Source organism: Phalacrocorax aristotelis, chromosome 15 (genome assembly GCF_949628215.1).
Source record: "Phalacrocorax aristotelis chromosome 15, bGulAri2.1, whole genome shotgun sequence".
In the NCBI taxonomy this organism is placed as follows: domain Eukaryota; kingdom Metazoa; phylum Chordata; class Aves; order Suliformes; family Phalacrocoracidae; genus Phalacrocorax; species Phalacrocorax aristotelis.
In genome coordinates this window covers 17,160,730-17,180,856 of record NC_134290.1, presented here as the reverse complement: position 1 = coordinate 17,180,856, position 20,127 = coordinate 17,160,730, and the positions used below count along the sequence as shown (strand labels likewise).

At 63.5% G+C, this 20,127-nt stretch overlaps 1 protein-coding gene across 1 annotated transcript; it reads right to left on the bottom strand.

The window, feature by feature from the left end:
• Window positions 1-11,516: 11,516 nt before the first annotated feature.
• LOC142064915 (carbonic anhydrase 15-like) lies at window positions 11,517-18,871 on the bottom strand. Its single transcript, XM_075110468.1, is given in 9 exon segments — window positions 11,517-11,802; window positions 11,805-11,838; window positions 12,497-12,663; window positions 12,857-12,923; window positions 13,261-13,353; window positions 14,070-14,230; window positions 14,480-14,650; window positions 16,944-16,979; window positions 18,715-18,871. Coding segments are annotated over 9 exon segments (978 nt in total). The 5' UTR covers window positions 18,782-18,871; the 3' UTR covers window positions 11,517-11,620.
• Window positions 18,872-20,127: the final 1,256 nt, after the last annotated feature.

Sequence of the window (20,127 nt, the reverse complement as noted above, 5' to 3'; positions counted from 1 at the left end):
CCCCACCACCACCACGGCTCCTCCCTGCCTTCAGCTGGCAATCGGCTGCTCCAGGAAGGCCAGGGACCATCCAACACCTTCACTCTGGGATGGGCACTCTCCATATTGGCCTTGCCTGGGGCAAAGCCCCCAGCAGCCGGCAAGGACAAAACACTGCTCTGTGCAGCGCTGCTGCCTGTGTCCCCTCCCTGCTGTATCCGCGTGTCCTGTCCACCCCAGTGACTCCATCCATCCTGCCCACCCCAACAGCTCCATCCATCCTACCCATCACAATGCCTCCATCCATCCCAGAAAGCTCTCATGGAACCCAGCCATTCAGCAACCACTTGAGGATTTGTCGGAAAATGAAGCCAAAACAGAAGCAAAAATCTTCTGCCTGACTCAGACCCTATGAGACAAGATCCGAAGGAGCAGTTTCTGCTCTCCGCATTGTTCCTTGGTTGGTGAAACATCTAAGGGAGCAGAGCCTCCCATGGAACAAGCACTGCAGCAGCAACCCCAAACTTGCCAGCAAAGCAAATACCAAAGAGAAACTTTGAGTGGAATTAGGACTCTTTCATCCATCTCTTGCTCATATGGAGATGCCAGGGCAGGCAATGATGGCCTGTACATAGCACTGGTCCTGCTACTGGCTAAGGGAGCCCCGTGTCCCCCAGCGTTTCTGGGGACCTCTCAGCGATGCCAACATGGTGTTTTAGCATTTCAGACGACTTTATTCTGATGGGAAGATGCTGCTGATTACTCAGATAAGGTGCCTTTTCCCAGCATGTATTTCTGCAGGGCGTGCAGCTCTTCAGCCAGCTCCGGGTTCACAGTAACATCTGCGGCACCAGCCCAGGGCTCCCAGCTGGAACAGCATCCCTGTCCCTGTTCCCATCCTTCCCCATTGCTGCTGGAAACAGCAGCTCCCCACTCCATGCTGTCCCCATGCCCAAACCACAAACAGCTCGCCCCTGCTCTGCCTACGTCCCCTGTGCCCAGGGGTCACCCAGGCAAACACTGCCACTGAGCTCACACTGGCTCTGCACGGATGGCCACGTCTCCTGCACTCCCCCATCCATTCCCATGCCGGCATTATCTCCACGTGCATTAAAATCAGCTTTTGCCAAGCTGCGGGGCTGTTTGCAGCTGCCATTTCTCGCTCACTGCCTGGTGACCCTGCAGCCCCTGGGGGTGGCGTGGCACTGGGAGGTGCACCGACTGCCCCAGGCCTCTGCTAGCCTGTGTGCCTGCCTGCCTGTCACCAAAGGGGTCATCTTGGCTGGTGCAGGCAGGGTCTCAGCGCCTGCAGCACAGCCCACCCTGACCCCCAACAAAGCCTCACCCCTTGCTGCGCCTGGGCCTGCCCTGGGCTGCCCCGCTCTGGGGCTGGGATGTGTGTCAGCCCTGTGGGGGCTGCAGGCACTGTGCAGTTCTGGCAGGGCACAGACAGGCGGTGCATGTTGGGATGTGAGCCCTGGTCTGCCCCAGCCCTCCTACCCTCCTGCTTTCTGTCAGGGAGCTGGCAGCAGGGCCTGGACCCCACCAGACATGCCAAGAGGTACCTTGTGCTCCGAACCAACTTTTTTGGATTTATTCTGGCTTTATTCTGACTTTGTTCTGACTTCATCCTGCTCCCCAGCCAGGAAAGAGAGACCCTGCCATAGCACAGCCCTGTGCATGGGGCAAACCCCCTTCCCATCGCCCTGCATGGGGGACTAGGCCAATGGAGGCAGTCACAGTGTCCCTGCCCATGAGTGGGCTGACATGCTCGGGGTTTTCCCAGGAAACCCCATCCTCCCAGAGCAAACCCATGCCCAGGCCAGATCACAGTCCCCTGGGCTGCCACTGACCCCAGGGAAGGCGCCAGCAGTGGGATGGATGCTCAGCCTGCATCGCAGCAGAGGAAGGAAGGGCGATGGAGGCATCTGTCCTGATGTGTTTCAAGATAAGCTCCTTCAAGACACATTTTTCCAGGGAGAGAGAGCCCGCAGAGGCAGAGCGGCAGCTGGTCTTGGGGGGCTGTCTGGCTGCGGTGCCTGCAGTAGGGGGTCTGGGAGGCACGGGTCCCTGCAGCGCGGCTCGCTGCTGGAGGGGAACATGAACTCAGAGGCAGCACCAGCTCCTCCACCCCGGCACTGAGCCCTTTTCCATGGGCAGGCAAGGTTATTCCCTGGCCAACCCCTGCCCACAGCATCCTCATCCCTGGCCTCATGGTGCTGCCAGGGCTTTCACCAGGGCGAGCTGCTGCCTGGGTTTCTGCCAGCCAAAAATGCCCCAAGGACTGAGACCTGCTGGCAGGAAGGATGCTTGCTTCTTTTTCTGCTGAGAAAGCTGAAGCTTTGGTAATTATTCATTCCAGTAGCTGGCAAATCACATCCTTAAGCAGTAGTTGAGGCTGGAGTGAATGATGGGGTTACACCGGAGCCCTGGTCCCAGACATGCTGCCAGGTTTTACCCCGCTAAATGCCACATTGGTGGGGGGGGGGGGTGGCGGGAGGGGGGGCAGCGTTTTCATGGGGCTTGTAATCCATCTTGATGCCTCATGGGTAAAGCCTGTCCCTTGGGTACAGGACACTGGGCCCAGCTTTTCATGGGCTCAGTTTGGGGCAGGCCCTGCTGGGCCACAAGCTGGGCGCTCGCTTTGGCTCAGGTCTGGGTGAGCAGAGCCCAGGCATATCTCTGACTCTGGGGGCAGGAAACCTCACTAATTATTGATTAAAAGATTTTGCTAAATCCTTTCCATAAGCAACAACAACTAGCAAGGAAAAACCTGCTGAATTATAGATCAGTGGTCCCAGCCCCTCCCCCCCACCCCTGGCCTCCATACTCCCCTGCCACCCACATCACGGTGAATTTTCAGCCACCTTTTTACCCATAACGAGCCCTTCAACAAGGCTAGAAAGCTGCTGCTGGGAATCACACTGGGATGTGGGGCCTGATCCAGCCCCCGGTGTGGAGGGAAGCAGTGCCTGGGAAGTGAAGGCACATCCTGCTCCCACAGCTGCCATCCGTGGGGTTTTCTGGTGAGCGAATGTGCTGAGCAAAACTGAAAACTACCCCTTTCCCCAGCTGCAGCTCTTGGTCTTGCTCTGCCTTCTCTGGTGCTGCAATTTTAAACAGTAATTTATTTTTTTGTTTTCCCTTCTCACTGTTAATTCTAAATCAAGGGGGATCTAATTTAGTAAATGAGATGCTTCAGGAAGGCTTTAGTTAGCTGCAGAGAGAGGCAGCGGGTCCCACAAAGGGGTTGGGGCTTGGTGGGAGCTGCGCTCCCATGCCGAGGCTTGCAGGCAAGGGCTTAGCAAGGCCTTCAGGGGCTTTAGTAAACCCAGGTGGTTTAGATGCTTTGGGCTTGGAGGGGCCCCACAGCTGAGACCAGAGGGAGGGATGTGGGATGGAGGCAGAGGGTTGTGGGGCCCCAGGACCTCTTGCAACCCTTGCCCCAAAACAGTCCCCCTACAGCCCCAGAGGGCAAAGCTCTGCTGTGGTCCCCAAACCCTGCCCTGGGGCGAGGGCAGCTCCCACACCCATGGCCTTGCACTTAGGGGTGGCCGCGTCAGACCCTCTTTGCAGGGACCACCTCCAGCCAGGTTTGTCCCCCCAAAACCAGCCCAGGCTTGCTTTCTTCTTATTGCACATCACTCGGTGATTTCCCCAGGCCACAGCCAGTCCCAGCATCTCATGCCAGGAGGATTTGGGGTCTCCCCTTGTGGGGACGTGGCAGGAGCTGAGCGAGTGCACCTGGGGCTGATGAAACACCTCGTCTGGAGAGATATGGGTGACGTGGCGCAGCCAGAGGGACCAGGGGGTCCCGCCTGCCCTCCCCGCAGCAGCTGCAGCCACCCAAACAGCCGCAGTTCCTGGAGGCAGCAGGGCTGAAACTCGAAAGCAAGAGCTGGGTCCGAGAACAGCCCCAGCCCAGGCTGAGGGGAGCGGGGCAGAGCCAGACTCTGCTGGGGTGGCTGTGCAAGGACGGCACGAGTTCCCGCGCTTTGGCTCTGTGGCTGTGCCAAGCTCGGACGATACCTGTCAGCCTCTGCCCTGCCTGAGCTGGGGAGGGGGCGTGCAGCCCCTCAGCACCTGGAGGGGTGGCTGGTGGCTCCTGCACCCCATCCCGACATCCCCCCCGCTCATGTAGCTGCCTTCTCCAAAGGGTTTGGGGTAAGGCTGTGCAGAGCCCAGGCTGTGCCACGCCAGCCCTGGCCCCCCCGGCCCCCCCAGCCGGCACCGCTGCGCAGCTGTGTGGCCACGGGGCATCCCCCAGCTAAATTTACTCCTCACCCGCCACAATCTCCAATCAGAAACTCGAAGCGGGGGGCAAAAAAAGGAAGCGAAACCATCTGTGGTGGGTGCTGACGTGTGAAGGCGAGTGGGTGCCACGCAGACGAGCCCCGAGTCAGCTCAGCCCCAAGATGGTTGCCAGCTCTTTGCTGAGGCGAGCTTTGCCCTTGCCTCCCCAGGCTGTCTCCTCGCAGGACTGTCAGCTATGGCAGCGGGGGACCGGTTTTGGGGCAGCCTGAGGCTGCCCAAAATTGACAGGCTGGGTGGTGTTGGGGGACCAGGGACCTGCTGGGGGCTGGTGTCAAGGCTGGCGTGGGGCTGCGTGTCCCTGCCAGGGGGCATGTCCCCAGCCCAGGGTCACCCCGCCTGTCTCATGAAGGGTCCCTGGTAGGGCCCTCCCCAGTGGGGTCTCGCCTGGCAGAGTGGTCCCTGCCCCAGTGTAGGGTGTCTCAGCTGCCACAGCTGCACATGCATGCACATGCCTGAAAACATGTGTGCACACAGTGGCACATGTATGCACAAACATTCACACGCGCGCGTGCACTCCCCCAGTGATTACGGTGCATCCAGGCCCCCCCGGCTGGGCTCCGCTGACCCCACACATGGAGTTCAGAGCCAGGGCTGGCTGTGACACTGCTCAGCTTCATGGCTTTGTCCCCCTGTGCCACTGCCACAGAGGGACCAGCCCAGGGCCTCCTGCTGCCACCCCACTGCTGGGTCACCCCAAATTCTCTTTCATTAACTGAATTAAAATAACCAGTCTCTGCCTCCTGCCAGGCAGGCCCTTAGCTGGGCTTGTCCATCAGTCTGACGTGCCATGAGACACATGGGACAGCCTCCACGCTCCCACAATATGGGCCATATTTCCCAAATCTGTGAAATAAAATATTGCTTATGAATTAATAAAATGTGGTTTATAAATTATAAAATACAGATTATGAGTTATAAAATAGTATGAAACTCCCTGGCAGCCCTGGGTCAAAGCCTCAGCTGGGGACAGCCGATGTTTATTGCCCTGCAATTGAAAGGGAATTAAATGACATAAATAAATGTTTGAGGCTGGCGTGGTCAAAAACACAACCTGAGCAATCAAGCCCACTTGCAAAGAGGAGAACATTTGCATAACTCTGTCAAAACAGCAACCGCCACGGCACGCAGCTGGCAGCCAGCAGGAAGGCACCAGGAGGGGTGGCTGGACCCCTCACTGGGTTTTTATTTATATGTGTATTAAAACCTAGCCACAGCCTGGGGAGAGGTAAACAGCCCCAAAGATAAATGCTCAGGCTTGTAAACAGGTTGTAAACAAGCTGAACCAACTCAAAAATAAACACCTTTCAGCTGCTTCAAAATATTTATCATCTCAAGGTTAGCGTGGTAATAAAATAAACCTCCCAGCAGAGCTGCAGCCCTGGTCTGCAGACCAAGCAAACCCTTGTTTTCTGCTCATACTCGGCGTAAACAGCCGCACCTCCCCAGGCAGGTGTGCTGATGGAGAGGTTTTATCACAGGGCTGGTACTGCCTGTCTGGAGAAATATGGTCGTCAAGTTTCAGCCCTTGTTAGGACTCCCAAGATGGCAGGTTTTTTAGCTTAATGTTAAGTGTCTAGGTAGGGAGCATTGGCAGCAGGGTGATGGCAAGGTGGAGGCAGTGGTGCCTGGTAGGTGTGATGGAGGCGGCCACCGCAGCCCTCGCCAGGCCCGCAGGCGGGAGCAGAAGGGTTTGACTCAACTAGTTAGGGAGGACTTTACACCAAATTTGGTTTTCTCCCCCTCCACGGCCTGCTGGGGTGTGCAATGCAAGTGCCACAGCTTTTGCAGCCAGCGTGGGAAGGGGAATGTGGGGTGCGCCCGAGGTCTGGCTCCTGCACCCTGGACAGTGCCACCCCCTCCAGCAGCCTCCCCGCCCCGAGCAAATGCCACTGGACCCAGCCACAGCAGAGCACCAGCTCTTTCCCCTTCCTCTGCAGCCATGTGTGGGGAAGAACATCAGGTTTAAGCGTTTCAGCCATGTTTTGGGCACTTTTGGTCAGGCACTCTGGGCTGGCCGCGGGCAGAGGGGTGCCGACATGCATCGCTGGCCCCCCAGCTGAGCTGGTGCTCTACCTGGGCAGCTGTGCTGACCGCAGCCCTGCTGCTCAGGAACAGGCTTTGCTAAAATTACAGCCCAGCTGAAAACAAGAGCCCGCTTCAGCCAAACACCAGCTGGGAGCCAGGAATAGCCCCAGCCCCAGCAAGTGCTGCTTCCTCGGCAAACTTTCCAACACGTGGCACACGTGCCTGGCCCTGCCAAGGGCAGGGTAGGAGGCGGGAAAAGCCATTTTTTTTTGGCCCCATTTCAGCAATGCTTCTGGGGGGCCACAGGCTCCAGGCCCTTTTCCCAAGCAGCCAAGGAAGCCCAGCGTTCCCAGAGGGAGGCACAGCACCTCTCCAGATTTGGGGTCCCGGCAGGCTGCACACTGTGTGCCGAGCCCGTGGGGTGGTTTTGGTGTCTGGCCATGCAGAGGACTTTGGCTGCCAGACCCTGCCTGTTGCCACTACTGTCCTCTGCCAGGGGCACTGGGGCTGGCCGGGATGGGTCCCCCAGGGGACAGGGAGCCGGAGCACAGGGCGCCTTCTCCCAGGGCGCCTGCCAGGCATTTCGGCTCTTGGGGAGCCACAGCCCTCAATGGACCCCCCCCCTCGGCAGGCAACATCTGGCCCGCTGCCCAGGTGCCCCTCACCCCCTGGCCTGGTGCAGGTACTGGAGTGGACTGGGGGGACTGCAGCCATTTGGGGCTCACCATGGCTGACCAGGTCCTGCCACACCTTGTGGCTGAACCCGCCACTCATGCCAGCTGGGCCTGTGACCACCCTGGTCTGGACACCAACATGTTTGTGGGGCAGCCATCCGTAGCCTGTGGGTGCAAGGAGCTGGAGCTGGGCTGTCCAGTGGGGCAGGGGGCACGGGGGGACTGGGTCACAGGGGAACAGTGGGACATGGAGGGACATGGGGGCACAGACAGCATGGAGGACACGAGGCTAACATGGAGGGACAAGGGGCACAGGGGGGCAGTGTGGGACACAGGGGGACATGATGGGACACAGTGGGAAACAGAGGGCACAGTAGGGTGGACACAGAGAGGCGGCACAGGGGGCACGGGGGCACGAGGGCACGGGGTCACAGCAGCACGAGGGCACAGGGTCACAGCGGCACGAAGGCACGGGGGTCACAGTGGTACGAGGGCACGAGGGCACAGCGGCACGAGGGCACGAGGGTGCGGGGGTGCGAGGGCACGGAGGGTCAGTGGCACGAGGGCACGAGGGTACAGTGGCGCGGGGGCACGAGGGCACAGCGGCACAAGGGCACAGCGGCACAGCGGCACGAGGGCACGGGGGCACGAGGGCACGGGGGCACGAGGGTGCGGGGGCACGGGGGCACAGTGGCACAAGGGCACAGCAGCACGGGGCCACGAGGGCACGAGGGCACGGGGGGCCAGTGGCACAAGGGCACGAGGGCACAGTGGCGCGGGGGCATGGGGGTACGACGGCACAGCGGCACGAGAGCACAGCGGCACGAGGGCACAGCAGCACGGGGCCACGAGGGCACGGGGGCACGAGGACACAGCGGCACAAGGGCATGGGGGCACGGGGGCACGGGGGCACAGCGGCACGGGGGCACAGCGGCACGGGGGCGTGGGGGCACGAGGGCACAGCGGCACGAGGGCACGGGGGCACGGGGGCACGGGGGCACGGGGGTACAGCAGCACGAGGGCACGGGGGCACGAGGGTACAGCGGCACGAGGGCACGGGGGCGCGGGGGCACGGGGGCACGAGGGTACAGCAGCACGAGGGCACGGGGGCACGAGGGTACAGCGGCACGAGGGCACGGGGGCACGGGGGCACGGGGGCACGGGGGCACGGGGGCACAAGGGTACAGCGGCACGAGGGCACGGGGGCGCGGGGGCACGGGGGCACTGCGGCACGAGGGCGCGGGGGTGTGGGGGCACGGGGGCACAGCGGCACGAGGGCACGGGGGCGCGGGGGCACGGGGGTACAGCAGCACGAGGGCACGGGGGCACGAGGGCACAGCAGCACGGGGGCACGGGGGCGTGGGGGCGCGGGGGCACGAGGGCACAGCGGCTCGGACGCGGGGGCGCGGGGGCACGGGGGCGTGGGGGCACGGGGGAACGGGGGCGTGGGGGCACAGTGGCACGAGGGCACGGTGGCGTGGGGGCACGAGGGCACAGCGGCACGGGGGCAAGGGGGCGCGGGGGCACAGCGGCACGGGGGCACGGGGGCGCGGGGGCACGAGGGCACAGCGGCGCGGGGGCACGGGGGCACGAGGGCACAGCGGCACGGGGGCGTGGGGGCACGGGGGCACAGCGGCACGGGGGCACGGGGGCACGAGGGCACAGCGGCACGGGGGCGTGGGGGCACAGCGGCACGGGGGCACGGTGGCGTGGGGGCACGAGGGCACAGCGGCACGGCGGCACGGGGGCGTGGGGGCACGGGGGCACAGCGGCACGGCGGCACGGGGGCGTGGGGGCACGGGGGCACAGCGGCACGGGGGCACGGGGGCACGGGGGCGTGGGGGCGCGGGGGGCACAGCGGCACGGGGGCACGGGGGCGTGGGGGCGCGGGGGGCACAGCGGCACGGGGGCACGGGGGCGCGGGGGCACGGGGGCACGGGGGCGCTGGGGCGTGGGGGCGTGGGGGCGCGGGGGCACAGCGGCACGGGGGCACGGGGGCGTGGGGGCACGGGGGTACAGCAGCACGAGGGCACGGGGGCACGGGGGCACAGCGGCACGGGGGCACGGGGGCACGGGGGCACAGCGGCACGGGGGCACGGGGGCGCGGGGGCGCGGGGGCACAGCGGCACGGGGGCACGGGGGCGCGGGGGCACGAGGGCACAGCGGCACGGGGGCACGGGGGCGTGGGGGCGTGGGGGCGCGGGGGCACAGCGGCACGGGGGCACGGGGGCGTGGGGGCGCGGGGGCACAGCGGCACGGGGGCGCGGGGGCACGGGGGCGCGGGGGCGCGGGGGCACGAGGGCACAGCGGCACGGGGGCACGGGGGCGTGGGGGCGTGGGGGCGCGGGGGCACAGCGGCACGGGGGCACGGGGGCGTGGGGGCGCGGGGGCACAGCGGCACGGGGGCACGGGGGCGCGGGGGCGCGGGGGGCGCGGGGGCACGGGGGCGCGGCTGGCAGCGGCTCGGCAGTACGCGGGTGCCCGCAGCGGGAGGCGGGCGCCCCCTGGCGGCTCCGCGGCGCTCCGTCAGCAGCGCCCGGCCCGGCCCCGCCGCCCCCGCGTGGGCCGCGTCCCCCGTGGCGGCGGAGCGGCGCTGGGCTCCGGCCCGGGGCGGCCCCTGGGGAGGGGGCTGCGCTGGGACACGGGGGTGGGGGGGGGGGCCCGAGGCCGTGGCAGCCCGGGGTGCCCGCGGGCACACGGGGCCAGCGCGGCCCCACGCGTGCCGCCTCTCCCCGGCCTAAGCCCCCAGCACGCGCTAACGAGGTCCTTTACGAAAGGTCACCGCATGGGCCCTGAGCGGGGCTGCTGCTTCCCGCTGGCGCCGGCCGGAGCCCGGCGGGCATTACCGAGCTGAGCCACGGCCACCGCCACGCCGGCGGCAGGAGGCTGCGGCAGCCCACGCTCAGCACCCGGCACGCCCGGGCACGAGCACCAGCGCTGCTCCCTCCGCCCCGGACCCGGGCAGCTGCTCCGAGACCCCAGACCTGAGCTCTGGGGTGAGAGCCCCAGTACCCGCAGGGGCCTGTGAGCCCCCCGGCATGGGGATCTCAGGATCTTTGGCTAGGCCCCCTCACCCTCCGGAGATGCCTCTTCCCCGCTGCAGGCTTCAGAGGAAGCCAAAGCCTCATGCCAAGAGGGTGCTCAGGCCCCCTTCCCGCATGGGTGCCGCAGACACCCCTTGGGCTGGAGCCCTGCGCTGGCAGCAGTTTCGTGCCAGAAATGATGAAAAACCTCAACCTGCCCCACACTGCTCCCAGATAACAGCCTGTGCTCTTACGCCCATAATTTAGGAGGAGACAGGAACATGCCTGGAGCTTCAGCACATTAATTATGAATGACCCCATTCGCCCAGACCCTGGCCCTGCCCCTGCCTTGCCATGTAGTGCAGGAACAGCACTGGCAGCCACAGCCATTTCTAACAGTGTAAAATTAGCTCCATGGAAAAAGCCATTGGTTCCCTGCGCCCCTGTCCTGGTTTTGGCTGGGATAGAGTTAATTTTCTTCCTAGTAGCTGGTACAGTGCTGTGTTTTGGATTTAGCATGAGAATAATGTGATAACACACTGATGTTTTAGTTGTTGCTAAGCAGTGTTTATACTAAGTCAAGGACTTTTCAGCTTCCCGTGCTCTGCCAGGTGCACAACAAGCTGGGAGGGGGCACAGCCAGGACAGCTGACCCAAACTGGCCAAAGGGATATTCCATACCATATGACATCATGCTCAGTATGTAAACCAGGGGGAGCTGGCAGAGGGCAGCAGTTGCTGCTCAGGGGTGGGCTGGGCATCAATCAGTGGGTCATGAGCAGTTGCATCACTTGTTTTTCCTGGGTTTTGTTCGTGTCTTTTGTTGCTTTTAATTGCTGCTATTTTTTATTGCTATTATTATTATTTCCACTGTCCTTATCTCAACCCATGAGTTTTCTTAGTTTTGCCATCCCACCAGGGCAGGGAGGGTGAGCAAGCAGCTGTGTGGTGCTTGGTCGCTGAGTGGGGCTAAACCAGTCCTGCCCCAAGGCACTGAGGGGTGCCATGTCCCCTGGGGAGAGCCCCGTCCCTCCATCAGCCAGCCCCCAACCCTGGGAAAAGCAACAGGGAAGTGTCTGCAAGCAGAGGGACTGCAAGGACCCTGAGCCACATGCACGGGCTGGGATTTGGCCCTGGGGATTTACTGCATGGGGAGGAGAGGGGGAGTCTCACACCCACCTGCGCAGCCGTGCACAGGGACAGTATCCCCGAGTGCCACCTAGACAGTGTCCCCCAGCCCCCTCCCCTCCCCTGTGCCAAGCACCCTGCCCCAGCAACACCAAAGGGACACCGAGCCAAAGAGGCAGCAACCCGCAGCCACCAGTGAGGACCTCGGCTTTATTCCAGCATTCCCTCCTGGTGGCTCCCACAGCCTGGCTACAGGGGCGTCACTGGGAGGCTCCAGGCTTGCAGAGGTTCACCACTGCAGAGATCCAGGTTTGCAAAAATCTTCACCCAGCCGAGGGAGGTCTCAATTTCCTTCTTTTGTTGTTGTTCTTCCCCCCCACCCCCGCCCATTTACCCATGAACCAGATGTGTTGCCTCCCTGTCGCATTGCAGCGGGGTGATGCTCATGTGGAGACTGGCGAAAGGCTGGGCCAGACCCTATGGGGTTGGCAAGAGGGGGCCAAGCAGGACCAGGAGGAGCAGGGGGGAGAGGAGCTGGTGGTGGCCCCCGTGCGGGGGCCCACCGCTGGCCATAGCCACCCTGGAGGCGAAGACCGTCCGGCTGTGGAGGGGCTGTGGTGGGCGGAAGTTGTTGGTCATTTTCAGGAGCGTGGAGTCGGTGGCCGGAAGTGGAGGGTGCTGACAAATGCCTGCAGCTGTGCAGGGGGAGAGGCAGGGTGGGCAACTGCTTTACCAGACACCCCGAGCCCCAACCTGCTTGTAAGCCCCTTTTTGTGCTGCCCCACTGCTGATGGCACAGGACCCGTAGCATGGCCCCGTGCTGGCGGGTGTCCTCCCACCACCCCCTCACTGCTCTCCTGAAACTAGACCTGGAGGGGAAGTACCTGAGCCTGGGCCTTGCAAGGATCGGCTCTTGAGTTTTAAAGGAGCTAATCACGTTTCACTCCCTGTGCTGACCACTTAAAGAGCAGCTGGCCCACGACACCGTCAAGGAAGTACGTCTGCTAAGATGCTTGGGCAGCAGAGGAGAACTCACTCAGTCCATCCACCCATCCACGCACCCACCCACCCCCTTGGAGCCTCTTCTGAGCTCCAGTGGGCTCACTCCCCCTGCACTTTCTGAATATTGGGGCTGGGAGAGCCCTACGGAAGGGATTTCTCCCCGTTGGCAGGTGGCCATGGCTCTGTTACTTAACCCTCATAAAATTAATTAATTGCCAGGTTGCCAGGAGCATTATTAGAGAGATGACTTTCGCTGTGCTCTTGCTTAGGGGTCAGGAAGTGCAAGGAGAGGGGCCACCCAGGAGGTCCAGCCCTTTGGGCACTGGAGCATGTGGCTGTGCACGCTGGTACCTGCTCCCGGCCGATCTCCACCGGCTCCTCGAAGATGGTCCAGACAACCACCTCGCTGCAGTCAGGGGTGGTGAGGGAGCCCTGGTAGCGGTAGTACCCGGATAGCCGGCCGGCACGCGGCAGCAGGGTGCTCAGGCGGAAGGTGGAGGCCAAATCCACGGAGTCCCCTGTGGGGCGAGACATGGCTGCTCAGCCCATCCCATGCCGGGGACAGCAGGGCCACCCCCATCAGTTTCCCTTCAGCCAGACAGCCCCACGGACTGGCAGGTCCCCCCACCCAACCGGCCGGGGCGCACCCCTGCCCTCCTGCACTGGGGTCTCCCCCCTTTCCGCTTCTGCCCCGACAAGGAGGCAACTCACCAGCACGGGAGACATTCCTCAGCCCCGCCACAATGGTGTTATAGTTGGTGTTAGGGGTTTCGGTGACCTGTGGAGGGGGAGAGTACGCAGCTGGGGCAGGGCAGAGCCGGGTCAGCCTGCTCTGCCGAGCACCCACAGGCAGAGCCGAGCCCGGCCCCGCGCTGCCGCAGAGCAGCGGTGGGGATGGGTGAGCTCGCAGCCGGCACCCTCTCGCACGAAGCTGGCAGAGGGGTCATGGCATCTTTCACAACTGAGGTTCCCCAGCACCTCCTGGCCTTGACCCAGCCTTCCTGCCCCTTTTCGCTCCCTCAGGGCAGGCATACAATGCTCCCCCACCACACCACGAGCAGCCGGTTCCGGGGGGGGTGCCCTCCCACCGGCAGCGTGAGCCCCCGCAGACCCACCTGGAAGAAGAAGCCGAGGACGGCCAGCCCGTTGGGGTGCCCCTTGGCCTCCGCCAGCGTCCGGTACTTGACATTGATGTGGACAATGTGCAGCTGGGGAAAGCACAGAGGGGCAAAGCTTGGGCAACCGCCCCCGGCCGACCGCCCAGCAGCAGGACACTCGCCCACAGATCTCCCAGGACAACCTGGGGTAGCCAGATGCTGAGCCAGCCACCCCCCAGACCCGCTAGCCACCCTCCTGGTCCCATGGGCGCTTCTGTGGGGAAACTGCTTAGAGGATCAAAGCACCCCAATGAAGCGAGCATCCTTTGAAGAGGCTGGGGAAAGGGGGCCAGCCATCCTATAGCACCCGCCAGCTGCAATACATAAATTTTGCTCTCCCCTGGCAGATAATTAATATTTTAGAGGCGCAGTGTCTCTATCGCCCAGAAGGATCCTGATGTGCTTGGCACAGCACGCTCCCGCACACTCTTGCTTCCATTCACTGACTCAGCGTGTGGTCCCAGCAGAGCACAGAGCCCTCCGAACACCACCGAGTGCCTCCAACGAGGCAGCTTGGCCCACGCACAGTGAAGAAAAGCCTTGAGTCTCATGTCAGCTGCTTTTTAAACACCCAGTTTCTCTGTGCAGCAGCTGTCCATATCCCCATCTGCTGTGATGGGGAACACGGCCGAATCCGCCAGTGCAGCATCACCAAGCCTGGTCTCCCCACTCTGTGCCAGCCTTGGGACACACCAGCATCACACCTTCCCATCGCACCAAGGACCTGGGGCACCCAGAGAGCCTGATGGGTGCTTTTTCTCACCTACCTCCATGGGGAGCTGGCGCCCGTCAAGGGTGTGCTCAGAGCCATTCCCGGCTGGGCTGCCCCAGTGGAAGTGGAGCTGCAGTGCACGGTACCTGCCGGGGAGGCCTCCACCGCTGACGGCGATGTGCTCAGAGGCCGACTCGCCCGCCAGGCTCAGCATCACTGCAAGGACAACAGATGGGGTAAGGATGGGAGACAGCCCTGTCTTTCTCCCCACAGCTCACCAGACCACAGGCTTCATCCTCCCTGGGCTTCATCCCAGTGTTAACACAAACCCACAGGGCAGGAGCTGCCCTGGAACCCTGCAGCTCAAGGGCAGGGAGCACCCAGGAGCAGTGGCAGAGCCAAGCCCTGGCCAGGACAGTGCCGGGGAAGCCAGGGCAGGGGAGGGTGCCCGGCCGCAGCACGCACCCGTGTGCCCATCGTTCGCCAGCCTCCACTTGCCCGGGGGAGCCTGGTCGTAGCCCTCAAAGAGGATGTCCCCAAGGCCACCATCCCGCTGCAGCCGGCGCCTGTCAATGTTCACGGGGGACTGCTTGTTGCCGCCGCACGTGGCTTTCAGCTCCTTCCAGTGGCTGGGACCTGCAGAGGAGCAAGGGCAAAGCGGGCAGCCATTGACCCGCTGCCACCCCCAGGGGGGACACAAGGCCAAGGGTGGCCAGGTCCCCAGCCAGCCCTGCTGCCCCTGCCACGCTTGCCTGCATCCCGCAGGAGCTGCCCTCCTGCCCAGCCAACCTTCCTCCCTACTGATGAGCAGGGGCTTATTACAGCCTCATCCATAATTCAGCAGGATTTCCTCATGGGTCGGGGGCTATATTTAGCCTGGCAGCAGCATCTGTCCCTCCACGCTGCTGCTGGTGAAGGGCAGGCTTTCCTCCCAGCCGCTGCTACCCATCCCTGCAAGCAAAACCCCGTCTGCAGGTCTGTGCCAGCTGCCACCCCCACCATGGCCCCCGGGCTGGGTCTCACCCTGGGGCTGGGCAGGGGGTTGCTCTATGCAGAGAGAGCAAACTACCCCATACACCACCTGCGAGGGAAGGACAGACAGGAGCTGCTGAGAAGGGGGGACAGAGGACTTAAGGCCCATTCACAGAGCAGAGAGCTTGGTTTTAATCACATTTTACCCTACCCATGCTGGTTTTGTCCAGTTGTGGCAGGTGACAGCACACAACTGGGGCCACCCGGTAGCACCTGGCCACGCAACTTGTCGTGGGGCAAACCCCAGGCGGGGTCCAGGGTGACTGTGCAATGCCCATTGGCAGCTCCTGGGGTGGGGGTCATCGTGGCAGGAGCTGGGTGAGGATGCAGCAGCACTCGCAGCCAGCTGGGTCTGCTGCAAACCTGCAGCACTGCCCAGGCATTGTGAGCGGAGGTCCCTATAGCTGCCACCACGGCCAGACCCCACACACGTGTGGCTCAGTGTCCCCATCATCCCAGCATCATCTCTTCTTGCAACACTCATTGGGGTCCATGGCCGTGGGACTTGGCCAGCCACCCTGCCGGCCACTGCTCCAGCGCAGCTGCCGTGACACCCTGCTCCTTCGCCTAATGGCCCAGGGCAGCCTGAGCTGCAGATGCCCAGGGCAGAGGTGCTGGCACTGGGCACTGCTGGCAGCTGGGCTGTGGCTCCAGCCATGGAACGGGCACTCCCATGGGGTCTCCAGCCCCATCCACCCAGGGCACCCCCAGGCCAACAGGAGCTCAGGGCTTCCCTCCACGGGCACTGCTGGCTCTGCTCTGGCACCCATCATGGTGGGCAGCCTCTGACTGACCCACATGCCGTTACCCCCCGTATCCCCTACAACCACGGCCTGGGTGGCCGTTCCCCAGCAGCATCCCGTGGCTCAGCTCTCACCTTTACCAACCTTCCTCTTGGGCTGTCAAAACCACAGGCACACGCTCAACTCCACCTCCTGCCCCCAGAGCTCAGGCCTGTATCCTTCCCTTTTCCTCTCCTTACCCCAGGAAGCTTTTTGCCTGGAAACCCTGGGAGCCACAGCCTGCCCGTGCCGCTCTCCCACCAGCTCCCTGGCACGGTGCTACCAGGTGGCCCCACAAATTACCCAGTGCCTTCATTAAGGGACTCTTCCCCGCGGCCCTGCTGCGGGAACGTGGCTGGCTCCACGCTGTCCAAGCCACGTCCCACTGGCCCCCCTGCCCTGCCAAATTCTGCCCTCGCCGCCGGCCCAATGAGGTTAAATCACCGGCGATGCCAAATGTTGGTCCGGGAGGGATCAGCAGAGCCCAGTGGTTCCCAGCTAATGTGCCACAGTGGCTAGGCACAGGGTGCGTGCGCCCAAGAGCTATAAAACAGCTGGGCCGTAACGGCTGATTAAATGCTCGTTGATCCTTAATTAACCTTTTACAAGCTATTTGCATGCTTTGAAACAAAGTGTCCCCAGCCATGCTTCCCTTCCCCAGCGTGGGTAGGCAAGGCTTGCTGCCTGCCCAAACGGAGCCATCCATCCTCAGGTCAGACCCCTGTGCCCCATGGCCCGCCGATGCCTGTGCCTTGCTGGGGGTCACTAATGGCATATGTTAAATCTGGGCTTTAATTTGCTTCAGGTGGAACAGGGGAGGCTAGTGCTCCCCCGGGGGCACCCTGACCTGGCTGGGGCCGGGACCGGGACCGAGCAGCTCCGAGGGCCTCAGGCACTTGTTTCCCATCTCTATACCAGCACATCTGAAAGTGAAGCTCCTCTAACCATTCCCACCTTGGCGTGGTATGGGTGAATTTGCCTTCTCCAAGCCACGCTCCTTGCTGTGGCCTCGCTGATGCTGCCCAGGGGGCCCTCAGCCGGGCACTGTGGGGAGATGTGGGGGCTAAGCCCCGCACAGCCCTGACACCCCCCGTCCTGCACATGCCACCACTCACCGCATTTGGGGTCCTGCGAGTCATAACACCACTGCCCTGCAAGAGAGAGGAGAGCTCAGGGCAGGTGATAGAGACAGGCACCCCCTCCCCAAACCCACCCACGGCCATGCCCAATGCCCTGATGGCGAGGGCACCCCTTGTCGCAGCCGGGGGTCCCACCAGCACTCATGATCATCCCAGTTATTCTCAGCGCTGGTGTTTTCACGCGTTCACACCCTCCCTGCCTCCCCCGGCCGCTCTGCAGGGAAACCTCCCTCAGCATTGATCTGCTCCAAGGCTCCCAAACCTTGCTGCTTGTGGGGACCCTTCAGCAGCTGCTGTGTGGCTGTCCCCTCCCTTACCCATCCTGGGGAGCCAAGGCAGCCCCTTGCCCCACACCAGATGCCTTGCCCACCCCCAGCAGCCCTGGGTGAGGAGGGAGCTGAGGGTGGGCTGCTGCAGCTCTCCCCTGGTGCTTCCTGCAGGAGGGCTGGCAGCAGGAGGCAGTTGCTGGGGGCTGCAGCAGGCAGCGGGTGGCGGTGGGCAGGCCTGCGCCCACGCTGTGGGACGACGGCTTACCCCGTCACTCGTCACTCAGGGCCACCTCAGCCGGAGCTGACGAACTCCCACCAGCGCTGCTGCCCGCACTCAGGGCAGCCACAGGGACTGCGTGCTCAGTGATGGGTGCCGGCGCAGCAGATGCGGGGATGCTGAAGGGATGCCGAGGGGATGCCCAGGAAGCCAGAGCCCAGCTCCTGCTGTATGCACATCCACCCAGGGCCATCAGCTCTGCAATGGGAGCCAGACAGTGCACCCCTTCCCTCCTCAGCTCCCCATCCTGCTCCTGGCGGGAGACACAGAGCTGGTGCCCAGCGTGCTGCCCGGGGCCAGCCTGCGCGAGTGGTCCCTGCTGATGGCTGAGGGGCCATGCCAGCCGACCAGCTGCAGGTAAGCCAAGCCACATTCTTGTGCCAGCTGCAGCCACTCAGACAGGCAGGACAAAGGCAGGCCTGCCTGCCTCCACCTGTGCTGCTTGTGGCCCCAACCTGCAGCACTGCATCCAAATCCTTGCGATACAGGAGACACCAGCCTCAGAGGAGAGCTGGGAGCACAGGATGGTGCAGGACTCAGAGGGTCCTCAGGGCAGCGACCTCAGGCTTTCCTCCCTGTCTAGGGGAAGCCCAGCTCCTGGGAGACCCTCGGATCTGCACCCACAGCCCTCACTCAACCTCAAGCATCATCCAGCAGGAGCCAGGGAAGTGCTTGCTACCACCAGCCTGGGCCAAAAGCAGGCGAGCACCCCAGCGCCTCAGCCCCAGAACAGCAGCGCAGATTTGCTTGGAGGTTTCATCCTTATTGGTGTTGCCTGGTGGGGCAGGTCTGTGGGGCAGATGGGCTGGACCCCAAGACCCAAATGCCTCAGTGTCCACCCACTCCAAGGGGACCCCAGCCTGGACACCCCCTGCCATGACAGACAGCCCCAGGTGGGCTGAGATCTCCCGAGCCCAGTGGCACAGTGGGGACGAGGATGGTGGGAGGTCACGAGTCGGCTCCTGGGCCAGACCAGGTCCCCTGGTCCCTGCCTCCAGCCCTGCTGGTGTGGCTGTGCCCAGCCCCCTGGCCCTGCGTCACCCCCCAGCATGTGGGAAAGGAAAGGGAATAAATGGGGCTGGCACAGGTGCACCCTACCCAGCACCCCGCGATCCCCCATCCTCTCCCACCACAGGGACCCTCCGTTCCCTCCAGCCACCTCAGATGCCCAGGAGGAGGGTGGGCAGGCTCCGCATCTCACCTCCCGCGGCTGCTCGCACGACGAGAGGCAAAGTCAGAAAAGTTATCCCCAGCCCCTGTGTCCCCATGCCGGCGGTCGGGATGGGCAGCAGCGGGCAGGCGGCCCCTCCGCGACCCCCCGTCCTCCTCCGCAGTGCGCCCGGGCAGGCAGCGGGGCTGGGGCGGGAGGCAGCGCTGCCAGCCCGGAGAAATCCTCCGCTCCAGCCTGTGCACTGCTGTTAAATATTCATCACAAGGGCTGAGTTTTTAACTCCTCGGCTGCTAGGAGGGAGCGGGGGGAGCAGCCCGGCCCCCAGCCAGCCCCTCTCGGCCGTGCCAGGCCGCTGCCCAGGATGCCAGCCCAAGGGCAGGTGGCAGGGACAAGGCAGGGGAGCGGGGGGCTGGCAAAGCCTGGGGGTGCAGCATGCTCCCTGGCCCGCTCCCCTCTGAGAGGCGAGGGGGTGGCACCCAGGTACCATCCTGCTCTCCATCCCAAAGGGGTTTAGCAGCACCTCCACTGTGCCCCATCCATCCCATCCCCCGAATGGTGCCGTGGGGCCATGAATGGGCTTGTGGGAGGCTGTCGGTAGGCAGAAGGGGCTGGGGCCACCAGCTCTGCCCCATCCATATTCTTTGCAGGTACAAGCCATGAGACCACCTTTCCCCTGCCCCAGCTTTGGCAACCCCCAGCCAGCAGCAGGTCCTGCACCCCCCCACTCCTGGAGAGCAGCGGCTCCCATCAGGCACCTGATGTGGGGTGGGCAGTGCCACGGGGACCCATGTGCTGAATCCAGCTCATCCCCACAAAGAGGGGCCCCTCAGACCCTCCCCAGGCAAAGGCTACTGGGTGCCCATGGCACCTTGGCCATGGTAACTGCAGCTCCCAGACTTGGGGCACAAGCGGCCTCTGCAGCTGTGCTACAGGGGACCCTCAGCCCCTGGCGTCACTGAGGAGCAGCACACTGGCGGGGCAGGATTCAGCCCTTTCCCCTCCAGCGGCAGGAGGCTGCATCGTGCCGTAGCAGCTCAGGCTCTCGCAGCCACCCAGCACCGTCTGACCAGGGCAGGGGAGCAGCGCTGGGGCATGGCCTCGGCATGTCCCAGGGAGCCTCAGCACCCACCCAGGCATCACAGAGCCCTGCGTGAGCATCCTGTGCTCAGGGACGTGGCTGTTTGGCTCCTCAGCACAGAGGCAGTGCGCACCATCCCCATTGCGCCCATCCAGGCAGGTCCCGCAGGAGCCAGTATCGCTCCAGCAGAGCTACGCTCCTGCAGCGGGTGGGTAGAAAGTGGGGGCTGAAAACACAGGAGCGTGGTGGTGTCACATTCTCCTAAAATATCCCTGCCCTCTTCAGGCAGCAGTGGAAAGGAGGCCACGGGGCCCAGCCCACAGGTCCTCTCGCCAGCACTCAGCCCTGCCCGGGACGCTGCCAGG